General features: G+C 40.4%; 1 protein-coding gene across 1 annotated transcript; it reads left to right on the top strand.

The window, feature by feature from the left end:
- Positions 1 to 3,341: 3,341 nt before the first annotated feature.
- LOC143920181 (uncharacterized) lies at positions 3,342 to 4,393 on the top strand. The gene is made up of 2 exons (XM_077442907.1): positions 3,342 to 3,376; positions 3,595 to 4,393. Exon 2 carries the CDS (start codon positions 3,607 to 3,609, stop codon positions 4,288 to 4,290), a length of 684 nt encoding a protein of 227 aa, XP_077299033.1. The 5' UTR covers positions 3,342 to 3,376; positions 3,595 to 3,606; the 3' UTR covers positions 4,291 to 4,393.
- The last annotated feature ends 7,256 nt before the right edge of the window (positions 4,394 to 11,649 follow it).

Raw genomic sequence — 11,649 nt, 5'->3', positions numbered from 1 at the left:
CTCGCCATTTCTCTCGCAAAATCTTAAGTTATAACGTTATATCTCAAGGTTCACCGGTTACTGTTAAGTTATTTCTCTCCATAGATGTCTCTGTGGTTGATTATCTATAAAACAAACAGTGTATGCTATTTTAAGTAGGGCGAACCCTAACTCAACCTAACTTAACCTAACCCTTACAGGGTAAAGTTGTTTTACAACTTTACCCTGTAGATTCTATTCAAACAATTCAAATTTTAGTGCTAATTGTTTAGTGGAAATTTTCCAGATCTTAGTTGCTAATTTTCCAATCTTAGTGCAAATTGTCCAAATCTCAGTGCAAAATGTTTAGTGGAAAATTTCTAAAACTTATCCAAATGTTAGTCCAAATTGCAAATTGTCCAAAAGTTAGTTCAAACTGTTTGAATATGAGTTCCAATTCCCAAGTGTATACTATTTAAACCTAATTTTAACGCTTTCGCGGACACTTCAAAATTATTTACACCTCATCTGGGACATCAATTAATTACACTGTTTGACACGAAAAATGGTTCAGAGACGAGATATGACTTTTCGTATAGATCTATTGATAACTGGGCTACCTCGATAAAACGAATTTTTGTTATTAATCCATAAGAATAGTCGAAATATGATTTTTCTAAATTAAATTCTATTTAATTCTCATATAAAGACAATTTAATATATTATCCCTATTAATTCAATTCAGATTCGTGTAAATACGAGTAAATAATAGTACGAGTATTAGCTCGCAATTTTACCGATTTAAAATTCAGCACACTTCCAATTAACCCTTTTGAATGAAAAAAATACGGTGGCCAGAACACTATCTCAATAAACATGTTTCAATAGAAAATACTCAATTTAAAATATTTCATTTGGGAAAAAATCCCAAGTGAAAATACGTATTTTTGATTTTTGATTTGAACTGGACGACTACTTAGAGATATTTGAAAGCTGAAAAGTACTACAAATGAAAAATAAGATACCCGACTATAGATTCTAATATTCATTTTGAACAGGAAATTGACAGCTTTTGAAACATCCACCGAACAACACCAAGATATAGAAAAATCGCGCGATTTAAAAAACACATATATATCCGGATCTCGAGCCAATCAACATTTTTTATTTCCAGATTCGTGTTCACTGGGCATAGATATACATATGTATAAGAAAAGTCATATCACGTCTCTGAACCAAAAAAAAGTAGTCATTTGTCGAGCAGTTTTGTCGATGCAATTCATGAAAATAAAAATATAGTTAAACCATAACCAAAACATACAATTACTATTTATATAAATCTGTTTATATAAATTGTGTGCTGTGTAGGGACGTTATTGTTACAAGTTCATACATGCAGTGGCGGACTGGCCATACAAGCGAACATGCCCGATGGCATGTGGGCCCCACTATCTGTTAGAAAATATGGGCCCTCAGTAAAATTAAATAACTTTTTAACTATTTCACGCGTGTAAAAATTTATAGGATATTGCACTTTGGGACCTAAAGTTTGGGTATTTCAACAAAACAAATTTCTTACGATATACACAAACAACTAATACCTGCTTTAACAGCCCAAGGATCGGTTAACTTTTTTTATTAGGCTCGAAATGTAAGTTTCAACATTTGCGTGGGCCCTTTTGCTGGGCCCATTTCTAACCTCAATATTATGTATATACCAATACCTATGTAACAACTACCTACTGAAATAAAAATGGAAATAAACAAATTTCCGTGAATAATATAAACTGAATTACTTAAAACAATTTTGATAGGACGATTCATCATCAACCAGCGATTTAAATTTACTTCATACTTTCAAAATAACATTTGATTATACTTCGACGATATAGTAAGATTTAAATACACAATTTTAAACAGTTTCCGAATATAAAATCTATTCGTAATTTAGACACATCCATGTATATAGAAATATAGGATAGGGGCCCCCTCCCCAAAATCCCGATTTTCGCATGATCACAAAACTTTATCTATTGTTATTACGTACATATGTATGTATGTATGTACATAGATAAAGTGAAAAGACAGTCAGTGGAAATTAAGTTAACCCAAAGGGTTAAGGGCTAAGGGTTGATAGTGATAGCTAAGGGACTCAGTTTGATGGTCGATTTTTGTTGACCATGTGAAGATTTTTAGAAAAAAATTTTCACCTGCGGCGCTTTTTTCACTTTTTACATAATATTTTTTTATATGTAATTATTCTATCAAAAATAAGCTTATTTTTTTCATATTTTATAACTCAATAAGGTGTATGCAAAGAATATTTTCCATTTTTATTCCGATATAAAAAAGATTTTTTGAAAAAAAATTCAATTTGACCAATCTTTGCCTGCGCCCCCCAAGAAAAAGCTGAAATGACGTCCCTGATTGTTTTCTACCGAAAGTAAAAGCCGCATTCTTTTATGATGCATTCTATTTACCTAGGACAAGGCTTAAAAAGAAATATACAATGTAATTTATGGATCTATTTTGCTTTTGCCATTTTTCTTGTACTTAAATTTGTTTATTCCCATTTTTGAAAATTTTTTTTTTACCCTTGATTTTTAGCGTGGTGGAAAGAAGAAAATTTTGTTATATGGGGGGGGGGGGGGGACAAATTTTTTTAACCCTGGGTGGGCCCCCTTTGACTCCTGGCATGCACTAATTTCAGTCCCAGTCCGCCACTGCATACATGCATACAAACTAATTACCACGCGCGCCTGCATGCACATACTTGTCCGGCGCAATAAACAAGAATTATGTGTGTCTGAACCGAAAACCGGAACTGAACCGGTATTTTTTTACCAAACCGGAACGAAAAAATAAAATTCGTGTCCCTGATTTTAACATGATAGCATGAATGCATAAATTTGTATAAACCAAAATTAACCTTTTTCAAATTATCTATGGTATTTATTAATTTTGATTGTGCTTAAAAATTTCATAAAGATGACTTTTTTTTTGTTAAATAAATATCAGACGTTCTATTGTCAATAATCACAACACAGTACAATAAAATCGAATATGGTTATATGTACATACATCTTTTCAATGCACTTCAACAATCATGAAAAATTCCTATTTCAGATAAGAAAATTGAACACACTCGGTTTTCCCGATCGTTGGCTTTTGTTCCCGGCAGTAAAAATCGGCTTTGGCACAAATTGCAATCGTAAAAACGACATGAATGATTAATACACGTCAGACATGAAAGACAAACATTCCCACAGCGGCTGCTCTGATAATACATCAATGAAAATCACTGTTTTATTGTAAACGTACTAAGCATGCTAAAGTTCAAACGAGTAATAATGTATAAATAACCAAATTTTACAATGAAAAGCATAAGTCTGCCGTTGTTTTCTGAAGAAGTAACAAGGTAAAAACATTGGTTTGGTTCTATATATACAAATGTATATATTTATTTATCATACCTATATAATGTAATGTACATATACATGTGTATAATACAAATTCAAAACTTTTTCTCGGTTCATATTAAAATATTTTATTTATTTACAAACTCTCATTAAAATTAGTTTTCCCAATGTCTACAAGTTGCCATTGAATTTCACCTAAATTAAATTTATGTTTCAGACAAAAATAAAAATGAAATTATTCCTGGTGCTGTGCCTAGTGGCTGCCGTTTATGGCAAACCAACTTCTGATCTTTTGAGACCATCAAATCCTACTGAGTCGATGTTGAGACCCAATTTCGTTGAACCAGAAGCGAACATCAATGAAATCACCAGGCCATCTCCTATCCCTCCACCACCACATATGACTAGACCATCTGTCATCCCCCCACCATCGCAAATAATCGAATTGCCCGCTGAATTGGCTCCCTTCGTTCAAATCATTGTCAACATCGTCAAGAGGCAAGAAATTCCAGTAGGAACTTTCCCACTCTTCCCAGAAGGAGAACTCCCACCAGTAGGAACTTTCCCACTCTTCCCAGAAGGAGAACTGCCACCAGTAGGAACTTTCCCACTTTTCCCAGAAGAGCCAGAAATCGCACCACTTCCATTCCCCTTCCCACAACCTGAGCCTCTTCCAGTCGACCCAGTCGAACCAGAAATCAGACCACTTCCATTCCCCTTCCCACAACCTGAGCCTCTTCCAGTCGACCCAGTTGAACCAGAAATCAGACCACTTCCATTCCCATTCCCACAAGAAGATTTGACTAAACCAGCTCCAGCTCCAATTGAAACAGAATTTCTACGACCAGCTCCAGTTCCAGCCAACCCTGGATTACTCCGACCAGCCAATCCAGATGACGGTATCATCTTCTAAACAGCTTTTATGATCATTTCCAATCAAAAAATAATAACAAAACAACAAAAAAATAGTTATATAAATAATATTTATTAATAATGTTCAATAAAAAGCATTCCACAATATTTTATTTTTATTTTTCTATATATGTAAGTATGTACATATCTACTTACAATGCAAGGTGATATAAAATATTACATGAGGAATTGTCATTTTTTGAAATAAAAATAACACATTTCATAAACTACAAACAATCTTAAAAATTAGAAACTACCTATACTTTGCAGTGAAAGTCGTAACTCGATTTTCCCACTGATGAATTAAATAAATAATCACCTCTGAAATTTTAATTCAAAATGTCAACATCCATATAAATACATATGAAGCTCACAACTACACTATAAAGATCAAAAGACAATCAAAACTAATTTGACTAACCTAATAAGTCAAACCATAAACTAATGAAAATTTAATTGCAATATGTATATCTAGGATAATACTCGATATCCACGCCGATAAATGTGTTTCGGGTAACTTATAATAATTTCCCCAAGTGAAATCTAATATATAATTTCGAAATAGACTTTGTATGTATGTATGTTTGTTTGGGTCGTAGATTCCGTGACGTTCAATTTAATAAAAAAACAAATGAATATTCAAATAAATTAAAATAAAATAAAACTATTCAAATAGATTTAATAAAATGTTTACTATTAGATTGGCTATGTTTAAGCGGTTTATATTACAAATACCGAGCGAAGCTGGATAAAAACGCTAGTATTGTATTATTCACAAACAAGTTTTATGGTTGCGATGATATATATGTAGGTACTAGGGATCCCAATCGAATATTCGAATATTCGAGTATTCGAATTATTCGTCTAATTTTTCAGCCGTTCGTTATTCGAATATTTCATCAACTATTCGAATATAATTCGTGTATATATTGTTTTATAAACTAAATACACAAAATCAACATGAAAAGAGTGATGACGAAGAAGCCGACAATTATGAAGAAAATGAAATATATAATGGGGATAATTGTGATGAAAATGAAGATAATGAAGAAGATCAAATGTCTACTTGTGAAGAAACGGATTTTTATTCATTAAATACGGAAATGTTTGAAGAAAATCACTTTTCGATCGATAATAATCTCTACGAAATTTTAGAAAACATCAGAAAAATAATACGAATATTTAAGAAATCACCGGCAAAATATACATTTTTACAAGAAATCATAATGAAAAAAAAATATATAAAATTGAAATTATTATTGGATGTAAAAACGAGGTGGAATTCAATGGCAACTACATATTATAAGACGATTTATTCCAGTTTACGAAAGTGTAAACATAGCACTAAAAGAATATAATTTCAATACTGTTTCCAAGAATGAAATTGATATTTTGAAATATTCTTAAAATTACGTTTTATTAATTGAAATATATTACATATATAAATATAATTTAATTTATGCTTAGTACATATGTAATTACCTTTTTTTTTAATTTTCGAATATATTCGAATATTCGAATAGCACTTGATTTAATATTCGATATTCGAATAGTTGAAGTCGACGAATATTTGGGATCCCTAATAGGTACATAGGTAGTCCCTCTCTCAACCCATTTATAATTGCCAGTGTGGATACCAGGGACGTCATTTTAGTTTTTCTTGGGTGGGGCAGGCAAAAATTGGTCAAATTGAATTTTTTTTCAAAAAAATATTTTTTATATATCAAATCAATAACAAAAATGGAAATTATACTTTGCATACACCTTTCTAAAAAAAATTATTAAAGAGAGAAATTGGAAAAACAAAAATATAAAAATTAATCATTTTAGATATTAGACAAATTATATAAGGGTATTTTTATTTTATAATATTTCATTTTTCTATTATTTTCATATATAATAATATGGAGTGGTTATAAAGATACATATAATAACAATAAACAACTTTATTTTTGAAAAATTTTCAAATTGTATCATTCAAATTCATATTTTGTATTATGTAAAAAGCCAAGGCGCAAATTTTTTTCCAAAAATCTTCACATCATCAATAAAACTGTATCATTAGAAAACTATCAATTAACTTAATTTCTACCAACTGTCTTTTTACTATGTCTATGTACGTAGTAACAACAGATGAAGTTGTGTGACCATGCGAAAATTTGAACTCCAGACTTTAACTCATTGACACCATTTTTTTCGACCCTTTAAATATGTGTGCTCTTCACGACAACATTCAAGTATAAGTATCAATGTGATGAAAAAAAAAAAATGAAATGTAACTAACCAGAACTGGGATTTTTTCCTCTTAGCAAAGTCAAAAACGTTGTGACCACACGGTTTTTCCACATCCATAGACGTATCAAGCTAAAAAATTATATTTGTATTCTTTATGTACTAATTTAGAGTTGATAAGGTTTTGCTCAGAACATTAAACAAATATAATAATAAATACTTTACTTTATTATCTATTTATTATCTATTTGATATAATCTGTTTTATTTTTAGAGAAATTCTTTTTCATAAATAATTTGTCATTCAAAATACACAGGAAAGTTTTAAATTTTGATATTTTATATTTCATCAATAGTTACATATGAGTTACCTGTGTTAAATTTTTTAATTAAAATATATGTAGTTACATATGTATGTATGTTAGATCTAGAAAATAAAGGTGCCTTGATTTGCACATACATAAAATGTATATTAATTTTACTTTATTTTATATAACTTTTCTACTAGTCACACATATTTTTAAATCTAAAATATTAGAAAGGATTCCTTAAAAATTAAAATCATCTATGGGGGACGGTTGGAGTGAAAGTGAAAGTGAAGTATTATTGTAAACACGTCTATTTAATATGACTAGAGGTAGGACCGGAAGCGTGCCGTTTATTATTCAATTGTTGTAAATTTCTTTGTAAAAAAGGTTCGGCAAACCGTTAACAATGCATTTACAACATTTGAACAATAAACGGCCCCCTCAGGGTCCGGGCTTTAAATATGACGGACGGGAAGGAAGTATAGTGGGATCTAACAACAAAGTCGAATTGGTGCCAACTCATAGAATGGCAACCTAGTTAGGTTCGACCATGTCTTAGGGTCGCCACAGATACTTAGATGACTTTGAATTAATTTATCTAGATTTAAAAGTCTTAACCAGTATGACATTATAATACACAATTTTAACATTTTTATTTCAAATACACGTATAGGTAGATATCTAATCTATAATTTGGAAAGAGACTTTGTATGTATCCTTGGTCGTCGTTTTCGTCGTCGTCGTCGTCCGTAGATCGGTGACGTCATCGAACACGTGATTCGATTTTTTTTTTTTCGATCCATGGGCGCCGATTTGTTTTTTTCGTTTCAATGGATTCACCCCCGCGGGGGCGCAAGGCGAGTAGCTTCATGGGGCCCCGCCAGGGGCGCCACAAGGGGCGCAGCCCCGTGGGGCCCCAGCCTCATGGGGCGCAGCTCCATGGGGCTCAAAAGGGGGCGCCACAAGGGGCGCAACCCCGTGGGGCCCCGAAGGGGGCCCGGGGGGCCCAGCCTCATGGGGCGCAGCCCCATGGGGCTCAAAAGGGGGCGCCACGAGGGGCGCAGCCCCGTGGGGCCCCGGGGGGGCCCAGCCTCATGGGGCGCCACAAGGGGCGCAGCCCCGTGGGGCCCCGTGGGGCCCCGAAGGGGGCCCGGGGGGCCCAGCCTCATGGGGCGCAGCCCCATGGGGCTCAAAAGGGGGCGCCACAAGGGACGCAGCCCCGTGGGGCCCCGTGGGGCCCCGAAGGGGGCCCGGGGGGCCCAGCCTCATGGGGCGCAGCCCCATGGGGCTCAAAAGGGGGCGCCACAAGGGGCGCAGCCCCGTGGGGCCCCGGGGGGGCCCAGCCTCATGGGGCGCAGCCCCATGGGGCTCAAAAGGGGGCGCCACATGGGGCGCAGCCCCGTGGGGCCCCGAAGGGGGCCCGGGGGGCCCAGCCTCATGGGGCGCAGCCCCATGGGGCTCAAAAGGGGGCGCCACAAGGGGCGCAGCCCCGTGGGGCCCCGAATGGGGGCCTGGGGGGCCCAGCCTCATGGGGCGCAGCCCCATGGGGCTCAAAAGGGGGCGCCACAAGGGGCGCAGCCCCGTGGGGCCCCGGAGGGGGCCCGGGGGGCCCAGCCTCATGGGGCGCAAGCCCTAATAGGCATTAACTAAGGGGGGCGAAGCCCTAGACGGCAATTAATCATGGGGGCGCGGAGGGGCGAAGCCCTAAAAGGCAACTGATCATGGGGGCGAAGCCTTAGACGGCATTTAATCGTGAGGGCGCGGAGGGGCGAAGCCCTAAAAGGCATTAACTAAGGGGGGCGAAGCCCTAAACGGCAATTAATCTTGGGGGCGCGGGGGGCGAAGCCCTAAAAGGCATTAACAAGGGGGGGCGAAGCCCTAGACGGCATTTAATCATGGGGGTGCGGAGAGGCGAAGCCCTAAAAGCCATTAACTAAGGGGGGGCGAAGCCCGAAACGGCAATTAATCTTGGGGGCGCGGGGGGCGAAGCCCTAAAAGGCATTAACTAAGGGGGGCGAAGCCCTAGACGGCTTTGAATCATGGGGGCGCGGAGGGGCGAAGCCCTAAAAGGCAACTGATCATGGGGGCGAAGCCCTAAACGGCAATTGCTCATGGGGCGTGGAGGGGCGAAGCCCTAGAAGGCAAAGGCTCAGGGGGGTGCCGAGGGCGAAGCCCTAGAAGGCAAAAAAAAAAATTTGATTTTTTTTTTTGATTTTTTTAAATTTTTTTTTTGATTTTTTTTTTATTTTTTTTTTTTGATTTTTTTTTTTATTTTTTTTTTATTTTTTTTTTTTATTTTTTTTTTAAATTTTTAAATTTTTTTTTTTTTTTAATTAAATTAGCTTAGTCATGTTTAAGCGGTTTATATTATAAACACTGAGCGAAGCCGGGTAATACAGCTAGTTATATATAAGTAAACAAATTTACACTGGCTGACAAGAATATCTCCATCATGAAAATATCTGACAGGAATATTAACTTCTAATTGGATGCCCAAAATACAACTGCCAATAAATTATATAGCTCCAATAAATCAAGTTTATAACAAACGCATTGTCATCTAGGTGACATTGTAAAACAGAACTTTGAATATAGCAATATCTCAATAGATAACGGAAGCTTTATTGTTCGTCTATACATATACATAAATCTAATCTATAATTTGGAAAGAGACTTTGTATGTAAATATCCTTGGTCGTCGTCGTCGTCGTCTTCGTCATCGTCCGTAGATCGGTGACGTCATCGAACACGTGATTCGATTTTTTTTTTTTCGATCCATGGGCGCCGATTTTTTTTTTCATTTCAATGGATTCACCCCCGCGGGGGCGCAAGGCGAGTAGTTTCATGGGGCCCCGCCAGGGGCGCCACAAGGGGCGCAGCCCCGTGGGGCTCAAAAGGGGGCGCCACAAGGGGCGCAGCCCCGTGGGGCCCCGAAGGGGGCCCGGGGGGCCCAGCCTCATGGGGCGCAGCCCCATGGGGCTCAAAAGGGGGTGCCACAAGGGGCGCAGCCCCATGGGGCTCAAAAGGGGGCGCCACAAGGGGCGCAGCCCCGTGGGGCCCCGAAGGGGGCCCGGGGGGCCCAGCCTCATGGGGCGCAGCCCCATGAGGCTCAAAAGGGGGCGCCACAAGGGGCGCAGCCCCGTGGGGCCCAGCCTCATGGGGCGCAGCCCCATGGGGCTCAAAAGGGGGCGCCACAAGGGGCGCAGCCCCGTGGGGCCCCGAAGGGGGCCCGGGGGGCCCAGCCTCATGGGGCGCAGCCCCATGGGGCTCAAAAGGGGGTGCCACGAGGGGCGCAGCCCCGTGAAGCCCCGAAGGGGGCGCGGGGGGCCCAGCCTCATGGGGCGCAGCCCCATGGGGCTCAAAAGGGGGCGCCACAAGGGGCGCAGCCCCGTGGGGCCCCGAAGGGGGCCCGGGGGGCCCAGCCTCATGGGGCGCAGCCCCATGGGGCTCAAAAGGGGGCGCCACAAGGGGCGCAGCCCCGTGGGGCCCCGAAGGGGGCCCGGGGGGCCCAGCCTCATGGGGCGCAGCCCCATGGGGCTCAAAAGGGGGCACCACAAGGGGCGCAGCCCCGTGGGGCCCCGAAGGGGGCCCGGGGGGCCCAGCCTCATGGGGCGCAAGCCCTAATAGGCATTAACTAAGGGGGGCGAAGCCCTAGACGGCAATTAATCATGGGGGCGCGGAGGGGCGAAGCCCTAAAAGGCAACTGATCATGGGGGCGAAGCCTTAGACGGCATTTAATCATGGGGGCGCGGAGGGGCGAAGCCCTAAAAGGCATTAACTAAGGGGGGCGAAGCCCTAAACGGCAATTAATCTTGGGGGCGCGGGGGGCGAAGCCCTAAAAGGCAACTGATCATGGGGGCGAAGCCTTAGACGGCATTTAATCATGGGGGCGCGGAGGGGCGAAGCCCTAAAAGGCATTAACTAAGGGGGGCGAAGCCCTAAACGGCAATTAATCTTGGGGGCGCGGGGGGCGAAGCCCTAAAAGGCAACTGATCATGGGGGCGAAGCCTTAGACGGCATTTAATCATGGGGGCGCGGAGGGGCGAAGCCCTAAAAGGCATTAACTAAGGGGGGCGAAGCCCTAAACGGCAATTAATCTTGGGGGCGCGGGGGGCGAAGCCCTAAAAGGCAACTGATCATGGGAGCGAAGCCTTAGACGGCATTTAATCATGGGGGCGCGGAGGGGCGAAGCCCTAAAAGGCATTAACTAAGGGGGGCGAAGCCCTAAACGGCAATTAATCTTGGGGGCGTGGGGGGCGAAGCCCTAAAAGGCAACTGATCATGGGAGCGAAGCCTTAGACGGCATTTAATCATGGGGGCGCGGAGGGGCGAAGCCCTAAAAGGCATTAACTAAGGGGGGCGAAGCCCTAAACGGCAATTAATCTTGGGGGCGCGAGGGGCGAAGCCCTAAAAGGCATTAACTAAGGGGGGCGAAGCCCTAGACGGCATTTAATCATGGGGGTGCGGAGGGGCGAAGCCCTAAAAGGCATTAACTAAGGGGGGCGAAGCCCTAAACGGCAATTGCTCATGGGGCGTGGAGGGGCGAAGCCCTAGAAGGCAAAGGCTCAGGGGGGCGCCGAGGGCGAAGCCCTAGAAGGCAAAAAAAAATTTTGATTTTTTTTTTTGATTTTTTAAAAAATTTTTTTTTAATTTTTTTTTATTTATTTTTTTTTTTTTTAATTTTTTTTTTTGATTTTTTTTTTATTTTTTTTTTATTTTTTTTTTTAATTTTTAAATTTTTTTTTAATTTTTTTTTTTTTTTAATTAAATTAGCTTAGTCATGTTTAAGCGGTTTATATTATAAACACTGAGCGAAGCCGG

The sequence above is a fragment of the Arctopsyche grandis genome, chromosome 12, assembly GCF_051622035.1.
Source record: "Arctopsyche grandis isolate Sample6627 chromosome 12, ASM5162203v2, whole genome shotgun sequence".
Classification (NCBI taxonomy): Eukaryota; Metazoa; Arthropoda; class Insecta; order Trichoptera; family Hydropsychidae; genus Arctopsyche; species Arctopsyche grandis.
Note: the sequence above shows the minus strand (reverse complement) of the source record. Positions and strands in the feature narration are given on the sequence as shown.